Genomic DNA, 22,445 nt, shown 5'->3' with positions numbered 1-22,445 from the left:
GACTTCATCAAACAATCATCCTTTGATCTCGTATATCCTTCTGGTAACCATCCCCTCTCTTTTTCCTTTCACCCCAAGATCATCAAGAGAATAGTCACCATGCTATCTCTAGTACTTCATTCCAAATTATTCTTAATTCCACTATGATCAGGTTTCTATCCTCACCCTGCCACACTTTGCTCAGATAAGGGTCATGAGTGACTCCCAAATGCTGCTTCTTGAAATATCTTCCTCTGGTTCCTGGTATATGTTGTCTCTCGTGCGTGCATGCGCCAAATTATTCACAGTGTTTTTCACATCAGTCTTCTTTACTGGGTTCTTTTTTTGGCTCCTCCATAGATGTTGGTTTTGAAGAGTCTGTTTGTTGTCTTCTCACTCTTTCTCTCTTCCTGGGTGATCTTATCCACTCCCGTGGCTTCTGCTACGTTACTAGAGTTATAAAACTTGCGACGAATTCTGAATTCTTTCTGTGTACTTCCTGAATAGCACTTCCAGAATGGGTATTCAAACATGACTCAGTGAGACTTCTGTCCTCCTCACCTCTTGCTCTTCTCCTAGATACTCACAGCACCAGAAACTCTTGCTTCTTTCAATTTGCGCTAGCTCAGTGAAAGATGCCTCTCAGTCAATAAACTTTTTCTTGCTGCTTCTACACCTCATATCACAAACTTGAGAGACTCCAAACTTCTCTAAGCACATTATGTTCTTTCCGTCTGGAATGCCTTCCTTTTTGCTCCTAAACACAGCTTTCGTAGCTGGGAGAAAGCATACTCTCCTCGATGACACTTTTCCATTTGCATTTTGTATCTATTCTGAACACTATGTTGCCATAGCATGCAAAATATGTATTGCACATACTTTTTGCTTTACCTTCCTCCTTCTTTGTAAACTCTCTGAAGGCAGGGATTATATTTTTGGTATTTGTCTCTGACTTCTAGAAGGCATTTCATAGGCATTCAGTAAATTTTTGTATTTATGACCTGCATGCTTTTATTATAAGCAATGACTAGTTCTGGAGGTAGAATGGACTTGGTGGTGGTAACAAGAGAAATCTCTGCAAGCCAACTATCTAGTCTTCCTCTATTGAGGAATTTGATGTTTTCCACTCTAATGGAATCTGTAAGAGGAGATAAATGGTTCCTGCCCCATCTCTTTCCCCTTATTTGTGCTTTTTTGAGGAGGTGGGTGAATGCTTCCCTAAAACAAAGTTCATAGTGGCAAAATTTTAGCCTGTATTTCAATGAAATATGAAAAAATATGTCAAAATGTTTTTCTCTCATTAAAGGCTTTAATTTGTAAAGAGGATGATGCTTTTAGCTTATGGAAATTATATGTTGTTGACCCAAACTTAAGCTCCCTTAATTACATTTTTAAGAGCTATGAAAATTTTAAATCCAAATGGTTAAATATTCTTCTTACATAAAACTTCAACTTTCATTAATCATTTCATAACTTGACTTGGCTTTTTCTTGGGACTACCAATTTGCTACTGCCAAGAACTGTTTGCTCTTTATTTCTCCACTTGTCAATTCAATACTGAATTCCCACTTACTGTTATTGTATATAAGTTCCTTGTTAACTAATTTAAGGATTTGTTCTGTCCCATCGTGAAGTATACACTAGTTCTTAAAATCTTGCTGTCTTATCTGTTGCCTGATCCCTGATCTTTGTTTTGGTTTATATCTCTGCCTAGATCTAGGACGTTTTACCCAGTCTTGCTCCCTGCATATACATCCTGCATCCTTATGACCAGTACCTGCCTTGGGGTTTGTCTACAGATCCTCACTGCTGGCTTCCTCCCATCTCTTTTCTTTTCTTTTTTTCTTTGTTTTTCTTTCAATCCTTAACTAAGTTCTTTAATCTATACAGGAGAAGCATTAAATGCATCCCAGATGGGCCTGTCACAGAGCCCTGAGTCTATTCCTCTTACTGTATCCTCTTCTCATCACTGTTGGATCTAAAGAAGTCTTTCTTTCCTGCCTGTGACTAGCCTAAAGTTAAAGAGATTATGTAGCTCTGCATTGGTAATTCATCATGGCCATATCCTATCTTCTCAAGAAAAATGCTCATCATGAAGCAAGTCTCTAATTCATTCCCTTCCTTTTCCTCTTCATTACTGAGGTCCAATTACCTTAAAATAATTTTACGTTTAGGCTATTTCAATTATACCGTGGATCTTTGACCCAAGCCACTTTCTTAAAACAACAAAACATGTTTCTCAGTGGTCTCAGAGGGGCCTTTGGCAATCAAGATTTTCCTGTGAGATGAAAAGTGTTTTCTATTTTATCCTGGAAACCAGAGCAACAAATACTATATTTCTATTACAGCCCCATTAAAGACTTTTACAATTACTCACAGTGGTCTATCCCTCTCATACAAACCTCACATGTAAGAAGAGAAGAAAGAGCAAATCCACTATGAAGTAGGTCAGAATGCAATAAAAGAATCAAATGCCCACTTCTAATTAGTTTATTGCAGTAGTTCAGCAAAGTAAGATGGTAGCTTGAATCAGTGTAGTTACTACTAGTGGGAGAAATGCTTGGATTTTGGATACATTTTTTAAAAATAGAGCAAACAGTCCATGTAACTGTGCTAATTGTCTCTATTCTCTACTTCTCTCTCTCTTTTTCAGTTTCGCTATTCGAATTGGCTTGATAGGTTGTATATGGTGCTGGGGACTCTCGCTGCCATCATCCATGGAGCTGCACTCCCTCTCATGATGCTGGTTTTCGGAGAGATGACAGACAGCTTTGCCAATGCAGGAAATATAGGAAACATGACTTTTACAAACATAAGTAACTCAAGTAAGTAATTTTTGTGAAACTGATTTTATCGGAACCGTAGCAGAAAAAATAATCACTCAATGTTTGTGAAGCCCTCACTAAATATGCACAAGTATGTTCAGTGCTGTGGGAGATGGAGAGGTCTGAGCTATGGTTCATATTTTTTGATGAGTTTGAGAAGATAAAATATTCACAAACATTAGAATGCATGATGGATGTGCTGCCAGAAATATAGTAGAAAAAGAAAGAGCTCTTTAAAGTCAGAAATTTCCCAGAAAGCCTTAGGAACTTAATCTGGACCTCGAATAATAAGTAGGAATCAGTCATGAGAAAAGGAATGGTGGAAGGCATTTAAAACAGGATGGGAATGGAGAAAACAAAGCAACAAAGATGTGGAAGGAGGCTGGTATGCTTATGGTAGAGGGAGTATGCTAGACTATAATGATAATTCAGGAGAGAGAGATTTATGGAAGACTTTAAAAAGTTCATATGCGGTAGCATTCCCTCCCCAGGTTATTAGGGACTAGAAAGACATAACCAACTACAGCATATGAACTGTGACTGGCTCCTATTTCTTAAAAAAAAAATGACAAAACACATTTATTTTTTTGCAATTGGGGAAATTTGACTCTGGATTGAGGATTGGATGATATTAGAGAATTATTGCTAATTTTCTTAGGTATGGGAACAGTATCATGGTTATAAAGCAGAATCTATTTTTGAAAGATTGGAAGGCTGTGAGTAGAGGAGAGAGATGATATGACTTATATTTTAAAAGATCACTCTGGGGGTATGGTGAGTATATGGGGGAGGGTGCATGGGTAGAAGCAGGTGGATCATTAGTAGGAAGGTATTTTAGTAGTCCAGGTAAAAGATGATGGTAGTTCATACCCAAGCTGGTGTAAATAGAAGTGGTAAGGAATGTTTGGATTTCAGCTATATTTGAGTGTAAACCATACAGGATTCTCTGACAGACTCAATATGTGGTATAAGAGAGATGAATTCAGGATGATTCTAAAGTTTTCTCCTGAGAACAAAGAAGGATGCAGTTACCATCAACTGAAGTGGGAAAGGTGAGCAGTGAGTGAGTAGGTTTAGCAGTGAGTACTGGAAATTCAGATTTGGACATTGTTGCAGGTTGGGCTCTCTGAAAGCAGATGCTGAGATGGAGTTTCAGATGCAGTTTTATTAGGGATCAACACCTGGGAATGAAAGGGAACGGAAACAGGATTGGACAGAGGAATGCAAATGGCAATGCAGGCCTGATGAAGCCAGGGTCAATCCAGCAGGGAGTTCTGGAGTGAGAATTGCCTATGGGAATGTCTTCTATTGGTCTTCAAGCTGCAACAGATGTGCTTTTCTACCCCTGCCTTGCTCAGTCATTGGATACGGGCTGTTTTGGAAAGGGCATGACCTTGGGTAGGAGGCTCTCTGTAGCTGAGACAAAACCTAAAGGAGCTGACAGCTGTCACCTAACTACACACTCTGTAGCTGGCAAGTAAGCCCTTCTTTGAAGGAGATCTGGGTGGCCATCTTCGTATTTACCACAGACATATTAAGGTTTGAGATTTCTATTAAGTATTCAAGTGGAGATGTTAAATAGTCAGTAGGATTTATGAGTATGGATATCAGGAGTGAATCTGGGTTGGAAAGCAATGAGATAAGAGTCTAGGGCATAACCATGGAGTAAGTGACTGAGGTCAAGATCATCAGAGTAGAGATTCTGAAGGTGCTGAAGGGCCAGGCTGTTAGAAGGATGATTTGTGTGGCTATTGATACCACTAAAATTTATGACAGGAGTAGTATTGGTTGGAGGGATAGTGAGCTAAATGCTATAATCATAGAGAAATGAAGGGTGCGGTGATAAAATATGATCTACTAATTACAAAGCTGTGAGTTATTAAGGAGGAGGGAGAGAGAAGAATCTGGAAGCCCCAATATGAGGCAATAAGGACACCAACTGCTCTCAGGTTTAGGGAAATGAGAGTGCTACAGAAGAGAAAAGCTACCCTCTGAGAGGTATCTAGGGAAGCAGGGCCCTTAGGAGAGAGCCAGGAGAGCCAGAAGGTGAAGAGAATGTTCAGAAACACATTGAGGACATACTTGATATTGCTGATCATGGATTATGAATTCTAGAGGACATGGTGGAAGGGTTACAGGAGTTAGGGAGGAGTAGGGATGGGGACAAAGTAAGGAATATGCAGACACATGGAAATTACAGAAGGAGATGAAGAGTGGCCTGGGAATCCTTGGCTTCTTGGGGTGATTGATGTGATCAGGTATAAAGAGCATGATGAGATTTGACTTGGTGGACTCCAGGCAGGGAGTAGTGGTGAGGCTGTGTGTATTGGAGGGGAGGAGAGAGGGGTCTGCAGAAGTATGGACTTAGTCTCCGTGTGAATCCAACTTCTGCTTTTTGTCTATTCTAAAAATATGTATCAAATCTCAATATATTTCTGGAAATAGTTTGGGTATCACATATGCAGGTCCACACGCATACACACACACACTTGATTGGGGAGGCACTGGTTCATATCTCTGAGCTTCACAGGTCACCTTTGGTCAATCATAGATTGATTTAAAGAAAACAACCCAAATACTTCCAACACAGTTAGCACTCAAGTGGTAGAAATGTTGAAAATGCCTGTTTGGGAATACATTTGAGACTACCATGATACCACTTAGTTTTTACAATGGTCCTTCAACTTCTGGACTTTTGAGTATCTGATGAAAATTATGCATCCTTTCCCCAGAAACATGAATGTAAGTATTCAAACCTATTTTTGGTATTTATGGATCTTTTGATACCTGTTCATGGGCTCTGGAGAACCCCTTTTTTGTGATTATGAACAGTACATTTTGTTTACCCTTAGGCAGGATGCAGATAATGAGTTAGGCCGGAAAAATTGACAGTGTTTGAGCTATGTAAAATTCTGATGCATTTATTACATCCTTTCATGGCATTCAAAGGGACCTATAAAAAATGTCCCATTTTTGAACTGGCACCTTTCTTTTATACCATTCACCCTAAGGAAGTCTTTAATGATCTCTGAATTCATAGGTTCCTACACAAGATATAGTTGGTAATTTTCGTTGATTATCTCTCTTACCACTTTCTAGAGGAAGAATCGAATTTTCAGTGCTCAGTGGGAGCTCAGCAGATCATATATGCTCCATTCTAATCTTACCCACTTTTTAAATGAAGACCAGACACATGCATTGATCTAACCATGTGATAGGTCTTATCCTAAGCACACTGTGAACCTGCATGCATTGCTTAAATGGACAGCTCCTCATCTATATTATGAGGAAATTGTGAGCTATTGAAACAACTGTTGAAGCTTGGCAAAGTCTGGGAAGAGCAGACCATCAAATGACCGTCTGAAGCTAACAGAGCTGAATTCTGAAAGGCCACAATAAACTCAACTTGTGCTATATCCATTGGTCTTTAAAAAAATACTGCATTAACATTCATATACATTATATTTCTGTCACCTGGACTTTAACTGACTTACTCTCATAAGAAAACAAATGATTTCTTTGAGTGTAAGAACTAAACTTTACCACCTCTTGGCTTTACCTGAACGACTTACAGACATATAATATGAATAGTAATCTGACTTAGTTACCTAATGTCAGGGTTGAGTTCCCAAATAGATGACAGTTCAGCTGTGGACATGTGTTCTCTCCTGGACACACCCATGTGTCTGCTTGCTGATTAGTCTTCCAGACCATACCTTGTCAGTTGGTAATCTGGTCTTCCATCTTCACAGATTTCCACAACATATGGTTTCCTTTTGGGTTTGTAGTTCACACTGCACTCTTTGCTAAGCTTTCCCTTTCAGCTCACTCCTCCATCCTGGAAAAATTTAGAGAAACATTTGGAAGTTTGTCTGTGTTCATTCTTTACCTGTCAACCTCTGGAGAATTTGTATAGCTAGTGGGTAGAAAGCAGGCTCTGGGTTTTGGCTGCCTGAATCTAAAATCCAGCTCTGCCACACTTTAGTTTTGAGGTTTGGGGAATTTCTCCTTGCTTTAATTCCTCATCTGTAAAAAGCTGGAAAACAATAGAACCTACTTCATAGGTAGTTGTGAGAATTATATGGACTCATCTGTTTAGGGCTTATAGAAGAAGGCATAGCTCATTAAAAAATGCTCAACAAAAGTTAGTTACTGCTATTATTGTCAACAGGAATTGCATGCTTCCAAGTTTCTCACAAATGAACTTGCATGACTTGCAATGATGATATGTGTTCTTATATCATTTCATCTTTATAAAACTGTGATAATACTTCAGTTTGTATAGCTGTTGAATGATTAGGACATACCCAAAATTACTCAATACCTCTTGCTTATATCCTGGCTATATATAGCTATAACTATCCTGTCAAGTAGCATTTCCTTAGTAACTATGGATTACTAACCATGGTCTTCAGGGAGCACAGAGGGCCTCAAACTGTGGTCCATGGGCCAAATCCAGTTGCTGCCTGTTTTTGTACAGCCCATGAGCTAAGAATAGTTTTCCATTTTTGAATGGTTGGAAAAAATCAAAAGGAGCATAACATTTATTAACAAATGAAAATTATATGAAATTTAAATTTCAAAGCAAATAAAGTTTTAATGGAACACAGCCACAGCCATTAGATTACATATTGTCTATAGCTGCTTTAGCATTACAGTGGCAAAGCACAGTAGTTGTGACAGACACCATATGGCCCACAAAGCCTAAAAGTATTTTCTGTTTGACTTTATAGAAAAAGGTTGCCAATCTCTGGAGTAGACTGTTGAGTGGGAGATTATTATCTTCAATCAGTCCATCAGTGAATTTGTATTAAAGCCTTCTATGTGCCAGTTGTAGTACTATGTCCTGATTATTCATTCCTGACCTTTGAGAAACTTAGTATAGTGGGAGGGATGGACAGGTGAACCAATGAATGCGGTTGGATATGATTAGCGTTGTGTTATGGAAGCACATAAGATGGTAGGGGAAGAAAGAGGAAGGGCACCTGATTCAACATACAGGAATCATGGAAGGCTTACCAGAGGAGGTGATAACCAAGTATGGTCAGAATGTTCTCTCTCTCTTTCACAAACATACATGTTCCACATAACATGTAAAACCATTTTTAAATAAGAGATGAAATAAATAAACCAACAAAATGAATGAAGTTAATTCCCTCCCTCACCATCACTCCTCATTGCTGCCCCATGTTCTATGTCTTTTCATGCCTTTCCAAAGGCAGCAGGCTACCTCTATTTTTTTCCCCTTTAGGACACTCAGTACTCTGTCACTAATCTAGTCATTTGCAGATTCAGACTTCTGGATACCCTGAAGGTTACATGGATCGAGGGATAGTATCAAAGGTTTTGATGCTGGCCCCGGAGATGAGGGAGGACAAATGAGCTCTCCAGTGCTTCAGAAGGCAGAATGAACCTGCTGAATTCCTGGGGCCCTAGACATCTTCAGACCTGTTTTCTTGCTCTTGCCCAGGCAGAACAGTATTACTTCTCCATGGGGTGCACCACACACCAGAGCCTCCTTGTTGGACAAGAAGCTTTCTTTGCTAAAGGAGACTTGGACTGCCCAAGGCTCTTGAAAGCCTGAGGATTTTACACTGAACTAGACAGCTCTAAAAATTTTTAAGTCAGCAGAGCCTTTTCTCCTGCTACACTTGAGGTCTTGTAAACTTTCTCTTCTGATAACTTCCATGATTATCAGACATCAGTCATTCTCTTACTCTTTTATTATAGCTCATATGGACCGGATTTTCTGACCACCTACTCCCATTTATCTCTATCTTGTTAGAATTTGTGCAGTCGTTGCCTTAAAATCTCTGGCTCTAGCCTAGGAAATTATCTGGTCCTGGCACCCCATTTTTGTGAACAATGCTTAACTTCCTGAATTTTATAGTATTCTGTGGGTTCTCATCTTCCTCATAAGACTGTTCATCATCTGGAAATGAGCTGTGGTAAAGGCGATTATGGTTTTAGACATGTCGTATTGAAGGTGACAGGTTTTGTACCAGTATAAATTACATCCACGCAGTTGAAGAAATGAGTCTGAATCCTGGCATAAAGAACATGGCTAGGTATTTGGCAGTGCTTGAAATGTATGGAATATTAAATTTCCTAGGCTAAAATATGTAAAAAATAGAAAGAATGAGAGACCTGAGCTTAGAGAAGGACTCCAGTTATTTCTAATAACTAACCCCAACATATATTGAACATTTAGTATGTATCAAGCACTGTTCTTAAAGCATTACGTATATTAATCCTTTAATCCACTCATGTACATGAGATTAATGCAATTATTTTCTATATATATATGGAAACTGGGGCCCAGAGAGGTTAAATAAAATTAAATGGCCTGAGGTCATACAGCTAGTAAGTAGCAGAGTCAGGATTTGAATCCAGGCAGACTGACATAGAGTCCATGTACTGAAGGAAATGGGGGGCATGCAGGAAGGAACTGATGTTAATGTACTAACCCAGAAACTAAAAAGCATGGGGGAGATTCACCATGTCTCATGGTGGTTAATACCCAAAGATACTCTTTAAATTAACTCTTGATTATTCATTGCCTTTAATGATTCCATTTATGCTATACCCATATTAATGGCTGCTCTCTTTTTCCATAATCATATTATGATTGGTTCTGTTTATTTCCCTGTCAAATTGTGGCAGAGGAATGGAGAAAATGAGACACTCAAATTCTAGTGCAAGTTAGTAATTTATATAAAATGTTTAGTTAGGGGGAAAGTGGGAAAATAGTTATTTTTATATTTATTATTGGATTTTTCTACTCTCAGTGCCCTAACATGGGTACTAATATGAAGAGCACGAAAGTGGTTTATTAAGTGCCAGTACTCAAAATATTATCTATCTTTGGGTGCTTAAACTATGAGTGTATGAATTGCGTATGTGTGTGTCAAAAGTTTGGCATTGTAATCAAAGAAAACATAGTCATCTCTGTCCTCTTATGTTATCAAGGCCAGCATTATGGATATGCTCCAAACTAGAATGTTAGTTAATATTTAAATTTGAAGTATTTAACAAAAATTTCCATGATGGATCTGTTTTCTTTCATTTGTTCAAGGCTTTCTTCTGCTGCTAACAATTTAGTTGGAAAAGACAGATAAATTTCTGTAACATTTGAGACCAGATAAAGTGATAAAATATTTCAAAGTATACTTTTTAAATTTTGGTAGTTTAGTTTTTAAGTTTGAGTTTAAATTTACAGTGGTTAGTTTTTTAAATGTATATAAGACTAATACTGTAATATAGTCAGATTTTTTTGTTGTTGGAGGAATACTTTTTCAAGCCCAAAAGTAGATTAATAACAATGTGATCTGTACATTATATTATAAATCTAAAAATGTCAAAAATGAGGAAAGAAAGAAAGAAGGAAGGATGGAAAGAAAGGAAAGGACAGGTGTTTCAGTTTGCTAAAGCTGCCAGAATGCAATATACCATAAAAGAATTGGCCTTTTATGGGGATTTATTAACTTAACATTTACAGCTCTAAGGCCATGAAAATGTCCCAATTAAGGCATTAGTAGGATGATACCTGGACTCTGAAGACAGGCCAATGGCTGGGGACACCTGTAATATGGGAAGGCACATAGTGATGTCTGCTGGCCCTTCTCTCCTGGGCTGTGGTTTCAATAGTTCTCTCAGCTCCTCTGGGGGCTTTTTCTCAGCTCTCTCCAGATTTCTCTGCGTATTTCTCTCTAAGCTCTCTTGGCTTTTTCTGTCTTTTATCCTCATGAAGGACTCCAGTAAAGGATTAAGACCCACCTTGAGTTGGATGTGTCACAGCTCAATTGAAACAACCTAATCAAAAGGCTCCACCCACAATAGGTCTGCACCCACAAGAATGCATTAAAAGAACACGGCCTTTTCTGGGGTACATAATAACTTCAAACCAGCACAACAGGAAAGGACAGGATAAGAGATGGGGGGGGGTGGGGGAAGGAAGGGAAGGAAAGAGACGATACCTGACCTATCCTAGGGTACTTAAGAAATGGAACGAGGAAATGAAAGACTGAATTATAGAATTTTGTAGGTGAAAAGGGGCCTAGAATGACGTCATTACAGAGAGAGTTACACAGAGAATTGCAGGTTCTGCAAGGTCCCAAGTTTGTAGGTGAAAAGGGACCCATGATTTTACAGATGTAGAAATCATTGCCCAGGAAGTAGATGCAATGAGGCCATGATGGAAGTCCTCACTGGTCAATAAAACTCAGTTCCTAGGGCAGGAATCTTGCTTTTTAGTCTGGTATTTTTTCCACTCTACTAAAGGGTCCAGTAATTTTCACTTGGCCTTTTTTCTCCCTTAGATGCCATCCTGTAGGTTTTCCTGTTGGTATTACAGGCAAGTCAGCCCAGGGCACAGCTCTTTAGCAGCACATGTGAGGAGAACCTCTACTGGAATTATCTCTGTCACCTGCAATAACCCCAGCCATGTTGAGTAGTAGGCTCCAGCCTGGGCAAATGCCAGAGGGATTGTTTATTTAGGCAAAAGCTCCAGATACCACTTGCTGTGGCTGATGGAGCTTCTGGGCAAGAAGACTGGGAAAATTAGAATCACGGCATTCCTGAGCTAGAAAAGGCCTTGAGGATCATTTAAAGAAGTTGGTAAACCAACTCTTCTTTAGTCAGAAAACCTCTCTGTTCAAATGATATGTCATGAAGGCACACCAGGGAAAATAGCTCAAAAGGAGGCTACTCAGTTTGAACATGGCAGAGGAGAGCTGAGAGCCTCCTGATTGTCTGCTATCCTACTGCCTGCGGTAGTGTTGAGGTCACTCTACAAAGTCTGGTTGCATATGTCCATGGCTACTACCATCTCCAGAGCCATCCTCTCTCTTGCCAGCACAACACCCCGAGCTTCGTAATTACTCCCTGCTTTCACTCTTGCCCACCTATATCCAGTTCTCCACGGACTGTTAGAGTGAGCTTTAAAAACATAAGTCAAGTCATCTCTCTCCCAATGGTTTCCCATAGTGTGGAATAAAATGCAAATACCCCTGCTGGCCCCATCCATCTCATCTCTTGTCCATGCACACCAGCCTTCTTTCTGTTCCTTGGACATGTTCATTTCCTTCCTGACTTGGGACCTTGCAGAACCTGCAATCTCTCTGTAATTCTCTCTGTAATGACCTCATCTTATCATCTAGTTCTCAGTTCACATGCCCACAGAAAGACCTTTTGTCCCTACCCCACCCCAAAGTCAATATAGCATCACTGTTTTATTTACTTACTAAGCATTATCACTCTAAAACTACCATCTTAACTTATTGGTTTACTTGTTTATTACAGTTGCTTGAATGGGGAGAAAGGTGTAAGAGAAAAAAAAGGATGTTCCTGGGAGAAACGGTGCTAGACATTTCAGCAGTGTTACCCTGTCAAGTGCACTTTGGGTACTGAATGTAAAGATTCAGCAATGAGATTAAGAATATGTCTTTCTTGTTCTTGGCTGCATCCCCTGTACCTAGAACAGTGCTTCTGTTACTCTTTTAGGAAGATGGTCTGAAAAATCACCTTTATCTTATAATCTCTTTTAACCAGGAAATCACAAATGTAGCCATGTCACATACCTTTTATTCACATTGCTCTTAAGTGCTTAATAGTTAAAATTACTAAATATTAAAATGCAGTGTGATCCCTCAATGATACCACATGATTATCTGTCTTTACTCATGGTGGTAGACACAGGCTAGTTCTAGGTTCCTAAGAAGCCTTGTTTGAATTTAGAAAAGTCTCTCTTTACCAGGTTGAATAGTTTACTGTATCTCTTTTTAGTGTTATAATATGTGAGATGTTTATATGCAATATAGGGTATTATTGGATGGAAAATTTTGATGGATGTTCTGTCATGTAAGGGGGCTCTGTGAAGTCACTTGTAAACTTTTCAGTCTAGAATAGATTACAGCCATTTTAACAGGCTGGGCACTGGGGATCCAAAGATAGAAGAGTCATAGTGCAGTTTTCAGGGAGCTCACACTGATGGGAATGGGAGAAGGAGACATAAGCATTGAGACTTCTATTCTAGCATTTACTTAGTAAATGAAATCATGTTTCAATCACTATGGAATCCTGGGATAAGGTAAGTCACTCCGATAGGCCAAAGCCATATCAGAGGAAGTCATAAAAGAGAATTATTTCCAGAAAATTGTGATAAAGGGCATTCCAAGCAGAGGGAGCAGGATGAATAAAGGCTAAGCAGAAGAAAGAGAATAGAATAGTTAGGGAATGGGCTACATGGAAATGGGGAGAGCCAGTAGGGTAGGGGGTGAAAGTGTAGCATGAGTTGAGGCCAGAAGATATGTAGTGAATGTTTGTACCATTCCAGAACACAGAAGTACAAGACATTTAACTTTTATTTTGTGTAACAACATAATTTCAATGTTGAAGCCCCTTTTTGGCCAATGTGGCAGAAACCCAATATCAGTTATTTTAGAGTAGCTTTCACCTTACCATGGGGTATGTCTGGAAGGTGAACATAGTGCCAGATGAGTGTGAAGGTCAAGTGTTGTTCAGCATCATCTTCTATGCAGGCATTCCATCAAACTATCTCTTGTTCCTTCTTGTTGCTTCCACAACTCTCTAGGTCCAACCAGTCTCTGGGAAGCTCTCCTGAGGACATAGGCCTCAACTCACTATATAATCATTCCATTTTCAAGGCAGGAGACAGGCCTCTTCTTTCCTGGACCCTCTAATGCCCATGCTGTCATTAGTTTTCTTTTTTTTTTTAATCTTCATTTTATTGAGATATATTCACATACCACGCAGTCATACAAAACAAATCGTACATTCGATTGTTCACAGTACCATTACATAGTTGTACATTCATCACCTAAATCAATCCCTGACACCTTCATTAGCACACACACAAAAATAATAAGAATAATAATTAAAATGAAAAAGAGCAATTGAAGTAAAAAAGAACACTGGGTACCTTTGTCTGTTTGTCTGTTTCCTTCCCCTATTTTTCTACTCATCCATCCATAAACTAGACAAAATGGAGTGTGGTCCTTATGGTTTTCCCAATCCCATTGTCACTCCTCATAAGCTACATTTTTATACAACTGTCTTCGAGATTCATGGGTTCTGGGTTGTAGTTTGATAGTTTCAGGTATCCACCACCAGCTACCCCAATTCTTTAGAACCTAAAAAGGGTTGTCTAAAGTGTGCGTAAGAGTGCCCACCAGAGTGACCTCTCGGCTCCTTTTGGAATCTCTCTGCTACTGAAGCTTATTTCATTTCCTTTCACATCCCCCTTTTGGTCAAGAAGATGTTCTCCGTCCCACGATGCCAGGTCTACATTCCTCCCCGGGAGTCATATTCCACATTGCCAGGGAGATTCACTCCCCTGGGTGTCAGATCCCACGTAGGGGGGAGGGCAGTGATTTCACCTTTCAAGTTGGCTTAGCCAGAGAGAGAGGGCCACATCTGAGCAACAAAGAGGTATTCGGGAGGAGGCTCTTAGGCACAGTTACAGGGAGGCCTAGCCTCTCCTTTGCAGCAACCGTCTTCCCAAGGGTAAAACCTATGGTAGAGGGCTCAACCCATCAAACCACCAGTCCCCTATGTCTGTGGTCATGTTAGCAACCATTGAGGTAGGGTAGGCCAATACCCCTGCATTCTCCACAGGCTCCTCAAGGGGGCACTACATATTTTTTTCCTGTTTTTTTTTTTTTTTTTTTTTTTTTTTTAACCTGTTCTTCCTTTTTAAATCAACTGTATGGAAAAAAAAAATTAAAAACAAACAAACAAACAAAAAACAAAAAAGAAAAACATACAATAAAAGAACATTTCAAAGAGACCATAACAAGGGAGTAAGAAAAAGACAACTAACCTAAGATAACTGCTTTACTTCCAACCTGTTCCTACTTCACCCCAAGGAAGTTACATAATATAGCAACATTTCTGTGAACTTGCTCCTACTATATCCATCAGAAATTAACAGACCATGGTCATTCCTGGGCATCCCCAGAACGTTAAATAGCATATCTGTTCTTCTTGGATTACTGTTCCCCCTTCCTTAATTGCTCTCTATTGCTAGTTCCCCTACATTCTACATTATAAACCATTCGTTTTACATTTTTCAAAGTTCACATTAGTGGGAGCATGTAATATTTCTCTTTCTGTGCCTGGCTTATTTCACTCAGCATTATGTCTTCAAGGTTCATCCACGTTGTCATATGTTTCACGAGGTCGTTCCTTCTTACTGCCGTGTAGTATTCCATCGTGTGTATATACCACATTTTATTTATCCACTCATCTGTTGAAGGACATTTGGGTTGTTTCCATCTCTTGGCAATTGTGAATAATGCTGCTGTGAACATTGGCGTGCAGATATCTGTTCGTGTCACTGCTTTCCGATCTTCCGGGTATATACCGAGAAGCGCAATCGCTGGATCGAATGGTAACTCTATATCTAGTTTTCTAAGGAACTGCCAGACTGACTTCCAGAGTGGCTGAACCATTATACAGTCCCACCAACAATGAATAAGAGTTCCAGTTTCTCCACATCCCCTCCAGCATTTGTAGTTTCCTGTTTGTTTAATGGCAGCCACTCTAATAGGTGTTAGATGGTATCTCATTGTTGTCTTAATTTGCATCTCTCTAATAGCTAGTGAAGCTGAACATTTTTTCATCTGTTTCTTGGCCATTTGTATTTCTTCTTCAGAGAACTGTCTTTTCATATCTTTTGCCCATTTTATAATTGGGCTGTCTGTACTACTGTCATTGAGTTGCAGGATTTCTTTATATATGCAAGATATCAGTCTTTTGTCAGATACATGGTTTCCAAAAATTTTTTCCCATTGAGTTGGCTGCCTCTTCACCTTTTTGAGAAATTCCTTTGAGGTGCAGAAACTTCTAAGCTTGAGGAGTTCCCATTTATCTATTTTTTCTTTTGTTGCTTGTGCTTTGGGTGTAAAGTCTAGGAAGTGGCCGCCTAATACAAGGTCTTGAAGATGTTTTCCTACATTATCTTCTAGGAGTTTTATGGTACTTTCTTTTATATTGAGATCTTTCATCCATTTTGAGTTAATTTTTGTGTAGGGTGTGAGGTAGGGGTCCTCTTTCATTCTTTTCGATATGGATAGCCAACTCTCCCAGCCCCATTTGTTGAATAGACCATTATGACTCAGTTCAGTGACTTTGGGGGCCTTATCAAAGATCAGTTGGCCATAGATCTGAGGGTCTATCTCTGAATTCTCAATTCGATTCCATTGATCTATATGTCTATCTTTGTGCCAGTACCATGCTGTTTTGACAACTGTGGCTTTATAATAAGCTTCAAAGTCAGGGAGTGTAAGTCCTCCCACTTCGTTTTCTTTTTTAGAGTGTCTTTAGCAATTCAAGGCATCTTTCCTTTCCAAATAAATTTGATAACTAGCTTTTCCAAGTCTGCAAAGTAGGTTGTTGGAATTTTGATTGGGATTGCATTGAATCTGTAGATGAGTTTGGGTAGAATTGACATCTTAATGACATTTAGCCTTCCTAACCATGAACATGGAATATTTTTCCATCTTTTAAGGTCCCCTTCTATTTCTTTTAGTAGAGTTACATAGTTTTCTTTGTATAGGTCTTTTACATCTTTGGTTAAGTTTATTCCTAGGTACTTGATTTTTTTAGTTGCTATTGAAAATGGTATCTTTTTCTTGAGTATCTCTTCACTTTGTTCATTTCTAGCATATAGAAACATTACTGACTTATGTGCATTAATCTTGTATCCCGCTACTTTGCTAAATTTGTTTATTAGCTCTAGTAGCTGTATCGTCGATTTCTCAGGGTTTTCCAGATATAAAATCATATCATCTGCAAACAATGACAGTTTTACTTCTTCTTTTCCAATTTGGATGCCTTTTATTTCTTTGTCTTGCCGGATTGCCCTGGCTGGCACTTCCAGCACAATGTTGAATAACAGTGGTGACAGCGGGCATCCTTGTCTTGTTCCTGATCTTAGAGGGAAGGCTTTCAGTCTCTCACCATTGAGTACTATGCTGGCTGTGGGTTTTTCATATATGCTCTTTATCATATTGAGGAAGTTTCCTTCAATTCCTACCTTTTGAAGTGTTTTTATCAAAAAGGGATGTTGGATTTTGTCAAATGCTTTTTCAGCATCTATTGAGATGATCAATTGATTTTTCCCTTTTGACTTGTTAATGTGTTGTAATACATTGATTGATTTTCTTATGTTGAACCATCCTTGCATGCATGGAATGAACCCCACTTGGTCATGGTGTATGATTTTTTTAATGTGTCTTTGGATTCGATTTGCAAGTATTTTGTTGAGGATTTTTGCATCTATATTCATTAGGGAGATTGGCCGGTAGTTTTCCTTTTTTTGTAGCATCTTTGCCTGGTTTTGGTATTAGATTGATGTTAGCTTCATAAAATGAGTTAGGTAGTGTTCCATTTTCTTCAATGTTTTGAAAGAGTTTGAGTAAGACTGGTGTCAGTTCTTTCTGGAAAGTTTGGTAGAATTCCCCTGTGAAGCCATCTGGCCCTGGGCATTTATTTGTGGGAAGATTTTTGATGACTGATTGGATCTCTTTGCTTGTGATGGGTTGATTGAGGTCTTCTATTTCTTCTCTGGTCAGTCTAGGTTGTTCATATGTTTCCAGGAAATTGTCCATTTCCTCTACATTATCCAGTTTGTTGCCATACAGTTGTTCATAGTATCCTCTTATAATTTTTTTAATTTCTTCAGGATCTGCAGTTATGTCACCTTTTTCATTCATTATTTTGTTTATATGGGTCTTCTCTCTTTTTGATTTTGTCAGTCTAGCTAGGGGCTTGTCAATCTTGTTGATCTTCTCAAAGAACCAACTTTTGGTGATATTTATCCTCTCTATTGTTTTTTTGTTCTCTATGACATTTATTTCTGCTTTAATCCTTGTTATTTCTTTTCTTCTACTTGGTTTAGGATTGGTTTGCTGTTCATTTTCTAGCTTCTTCAGTTGATCCATTAGTTCTTTGATTTTGGCTCTTTCTTCCTTTTTAATATATGCGTTTAGTGCTATAAATTTCCCCCTCAGCACTGCTTTTGCTGCATCCCATAAGTTTTGGTATGTTGTGTTCTCATTTTCATTCGTCTCTATATATTTAGCAATTTCTCTTGCTATTTCTTCTTTAACCCAGTGATTGTTTAGGAGTGTGTTGTTTAACCTCCAGGTATTTGTGAATTTTCTAAGTCTCTGATGGTTATTGACTTCTAATTGTATTCCATTGTGGTCAGAGAATGTGCTTTGAATAATTTCAATCTTTTTAAATTTACTGAGGCTTGTTTTATGTCCCAGCATATGATCTATTCTGGAGAAAGTTCCGTGAGCACTAGAAAAGTATGTGTATCCTGGTGATTTGGGATGTAATGTTCTGTATATGTCTGTTAAATCTAATTCATTTATCAGATTATTTAGGTTTTCAATTTCCTTATTGGTCTTCTGTCTGGTTGATCTATCTATAGGAGAGAGTGATGTGTTGAAGTCTCCCACAATTATTGTGGAAACATCAATTGCTTCCTTTAGTTTTGCCAGTGTTTCTCTCATGTATTTTGTGGCACCTTGATTGGGTGCATAGACATTTATGATTGTTATTTCTTCTTGTTGAATTGCCCCTTTTATTAGTATGTAGTGGCCTTCTTTGTCTCTCAAAACATCCCTGCATTTGAAGTCTATTTTATCTGAGATTAATATTGCTACACCTGCTTTCTTTTGGCTGTAGCTTGCATGAAATATTTTTTTCCATCCTTTCACTTTCAATTTCTTTGTGTCCCTGTGTCTAAGATGAGTCTCTTGTATGCAACATATTGATGGTTCATTTTTTTTGATCCGTTCTGCGAATCTGTATCTTTTAATTGGGGAGTTTAATCCATTTACATTCAATGTTATAACCGTGAAGGCATTTCTTGAATCAGCCATCTTATCCTTTGGTTTATGTTTGTCATATATATATTTCCCCTCTCTCTATTAATATCCTTTATTGTACCCATACCAAATCTCTTTAGTACTGAACCTTTCTCCAGGTCTCTCTGTCCTTTCTTTGTTTCTCTGTCTGTAGGGCTCCCTTTAGTATCTCCAGTAGGGCAGGTCTCTTGTTAGCAAATTCTCTCAGCATTTGTTTGTCTGTGAAAAATTTAAGCTCTCCCTCAAATTTGAAGGAGAGCTTTGCTGGATAAAGTATTCTTGGTTGGAAATTTTTCTCACTCATAATTTTAAATATATCATGCCACTGCCTTCTTGCCTCCATAGTGGCTGCTGAGTAGTCACTACTTAGTCTTATGCTGTTTCCTTTGTATGTGGTGAATTGCTTTTCTCTTGCTGCTTTCAGAACTTGCTCCTTCTCTTCCGTGTTTGACAGTGTGATCAGAATATGTCTTGGAGTGGGTTTATTTGGATTTATTCTATTTGGAGTTCACTGAGCATTTATGATTTGTGTATTTATGTTGTTTAGAAGATTTGGGAAGTTTTCTCCAACAATTTCTTTGAATACTCTTCCTAGACCTTTACCCTTTTCTTCCCCTTCTGGAACACCAATGAGTCTTATATTTGGACGTTTTATATTATCTATCATATCCCTGAGGTCCGTTTCGATTTTTTCAATTTTTTTCCCCATTCTTTCTTTTATGCTTTCATTTTCCATTCTGTCATCTTCCAGGTCACTGATTCGTTGTTCAACTTCCTCTAGTCTTGTACTATGAGTGTCCAGAATCTTTTTAATTTGCTCAACAGTTTCTTTAATTTCCATAAGATCATCTATTTTTTTATTTAGTCTTGCAATGTCTTCTTTATGCTCTTCTAAGGTCTTCTTGATATCCTTTGTATTCTGTACTATGGTCTCACTGTTCATCTTTAGTTCTTTGAGTAGCTGCTCCAGGTGCCCTTCTGATCTTTTGATTTGGGTGCTTGGGCTTGGGTTATCCATATCGTCTGGCTTTTTCATATGCTTTATAATTTTCTGTTGTTTTTGGCCTCTTGGCATTTGCTGAACTTGATTGGGTTCTTTTAGGATGTGTAGACCAATTGAAGTCCTTATCTCTAATTTATCAGATCTACAGCTTCGTGGAGTACACTTTCTCTAACTAACCAGCAGGTGGCATCCACGAGCCACCTGTTATCCACAAGCCAGTTCTCCCCTGCTTTGCCTTTGTGGTGAGTGGGGGAGTGAGTCTTGTGGGGTCCAATTGGTGTACCAAGCTTGCGTGTGTAGTTGGTGTTGTCCGCCCTGTATATGGGGCGTGTTTCTGGGCAGTCAGGGAGTGGGGGAGGCTCTAACAATCAAATCTCCCTGGTGATCCTGGAGTTTTAAAGCTGCTGCAATAGTCTAATCCTTCAGTTCAGTCCTGCCAGTTTGTCTCTGCCACTCACCCACAAGTCCTTGGTATTGGCGTATGGCTCCTGAGACTTGTAAGTGGGTCCCTCTTCCAGGCCGTGCACCCCCTGGTCCTCTGTTGAGGGATGACTGTGCTATGTCATAGGTGAGTGCCGTCCCCCCAGGGCAATTCTGGGCTGCTGGGCTGTGTAGGGAGGCTCCCAGTCTGCTGAAATGATGGCTGAATGGGGCTTTGTTAATTCACACTGCTCCACCTTCCTAACTCTGGGACAATCAGCTGAGGTTGCAGGGAAGGCTAATGTCTACACCCAGTTTTGTGGAGTGTGCCTGTTATTTGAAGCACTTCCGTCACACTGGGTTGTGTGGGGCAGCTCTGGGCTATGGGGCTGGCGATGGGCAGGAGTGTTTCCTGTCCACCAGAATGATGGCTGTGAGCAGACAACCCCTTTTCTTGGGAAGTTATGGTGTTTACTGAAATTTCTCAGCCACTGGATTATTGCCTTTTGTCTCAGAGCTCTCTTAGTTCTGCTCTTGTCTTGACCTGCCCAAATTGCAAGTCTTTGAAGCTTTCTGTATTGGGCTTCTTAGAGTAATTATTTTACCAAAAGAAAAAAGGATTTAAAAAAAAAAAAAAAAAAGGCCCCTCCTCACAGATCTAATGGGTTATTGAAATGCTAAGAGACAAAGCAACCAGGGCCATTAAGGAAAGTTCCACAGGGAAGAGAGATCAGCTTTTCTTCGGGATTTGCATATGAGCCTGAGGGCCTGAGCTCTGCCCTTCCCCTTTCTATGTTCACCAGAACTCCAAAAATCCTCCGCTTTTATTTTGGAGTTTTTCTTGCTGTTTTTTTCTATGTCTGTCTCCTCTCTGCTGGGCTGGCTGCTCTCAGATTCTCTGGTGTCTGGTCTCAGTCTATCTGTGGTTGGAGTTTGGATCAGTAGAATGAGTTTCCGATAAGGGCTGCCACTGCAGTTCTCCCTTCTCCTTCCCGGAGCTGACAGCCCCTCCCTCCTCCCACGGGACTGAGCCTGGCAGGGAGGGGCGTGGGTCCCCTGGCCGCAAAAACTTACAGATTTCGCTGATCTCAGCAGTTCCACTTTTTCATGAGTGTTGTATGAAGTATGCCCAAAGTCAGATTGCTCTGTGGTGTCCAGTCCACGCAGTTCCTGGCTTTCTACTCACTTTCCTGGAGGAGTAACTAAAACATACAGCTCACCAGTCCGCCATCTTCTGTCATTAGTTTTCTACCTCAACTCTTCTCTACATGTGGAAGTATTTTTTAGTCTGGAAGGGTAGAGCATAGTCTTATGAAATTTAACAAAATATTTTGTCATGCTTAGTTTCCTCTCCAATCCTCAATTGGCATAGGCTTCAGGAACATACAAGCCAAGAAGAACCTTGAATGCTATTTGCATTTATGCTGCAGAAGCACTATCTGCAAAGATCAGCCAGGAAGTTCTTGTTAGAGTAGAGGCAAGAGATAATGGGGACCTGACCCAGAACATTAACCATGTGGGAGGAGGAGATTTGAATAGTTGTACATTCATATTTGAGAGTCACTGAAGTTGTGGAAGTGGCTGATGTTTTGCAGTTACAGGAAATACCAGCATTCAAGGAGGAGGTAGAGCACAAGGAAACTGAACAAGACTAAGGAGGAGAGATCAGAGTGGTGGAAGACCAGGAGAATGAGGATCTGGAATACAGAAGAGGAGAGAGTGGTTAAGAGTGCAAGCAAGTATTTTATTAAACTAAATGTGATTGTGGGAAATGGCAGAGTAGGGAGCTTGAGGACTCTGTCCTTCCACCAAAACAACAAGCAGGAACTGTCTGAAACAACTATTTTCAAACTCTGAAGGCCAGAAGAACACTCACGGCATCCAGGGAAGAGCAGGAAGAAGAGGCTGATAAATTACAGTAAAGAACAGTAAATTGCTCTCTCCATGTGGTGCCTATTGGCACCCTCCCCCCACTCATGCAGCAGGCTGACATGGGCCCCAGTCTCCGGCTAGGTCACTGGTAACAGAAAAGGACCTAAAATCCTCTTTCCCAAGACCAGGGGTGGGCATGGCCAATCACTAATCATGGCTTTTGATTAGCAGATTCGAATTTCTGGGGGCCCAACTCTGAGGGGAGCTACTCTTTCAACTGATCCTGGAAAAAGAGGTGGTAGCCATTGTTTCAACACTCCCCATACAGGGGGTGGTGGTGGTATAAAGTTAAAGACACAGCACTTCCTCAAGGATGTGGGGGACAGTTAGTTGAAGCACTGCATTTGCTGGACAGGTCAGGAAAGCTCAGCTTTGAGAAGCCATCAG

General features: G+C 39.7%; 1 protein-coding gene and 1 long non-coding RNA gene across 3 annotated transcripts in view; one reads left to right on the top strand and one right to left on the bottom strand.

The window, feature by feature from the left end:
• The window catches only part of ABCB1 (ATP binding cassette subfamily B member 1), a 242,492-nt gene that overhangs the window by 142,978 nt on the left and 77,069 nt on the right, over positions 1-22,445 (top strand). For both annotated transcript variants that reach the window (XM_037836575.1, XM_037836574.1), the window contains exon 4: positions 2,633-2,804. In XM_037836575.1, the coding sequence (XP_037692503.1) occupies positions 2,633-2,804 (172 nt within the window). The remainder of the gene's footprint in view (positions 1-2,632; positions 2,805-22,445) is intronic.
• LOC119534340 overlaps positions 2,633-22,445 on the bottom strand; it is a 96,478-nt gene continuing 76,665 nt past the window's right edge. Inside the window, exons 5-6 of the long non-coding RNA XR_005217012.1 lie at positions 6,413-6,642; positions 2,633-2,748 (exon numbers count right to left, since the gene is read on the bottom strand). This is a non-coding gene — a long non-coding RNA (uncharacterized LOC119534340). The remainder of the gene's footprint in view (positions 2,749-6,412; positions 6,643-22,445) is intronic.

Source organism: Choloepus didactylus, chromosome 5 (genome assembly GCF_015220235.1).
Source record: "Choloepus didactylus isolate mChoDid1 chromosome 5, mChoDid1.pri, whole genome shotgun sequence".
Taxonomy (NCBI): domain Eukaryota; kingdom Metazoa; phylum Chordata; class Mammalia; order Pilosa; family Megalonychidae; genus Choloepus; species Choloepus didactylus.
This window is presented reverse-complemented; position numbering and strand designations above follow the sequence as displayed.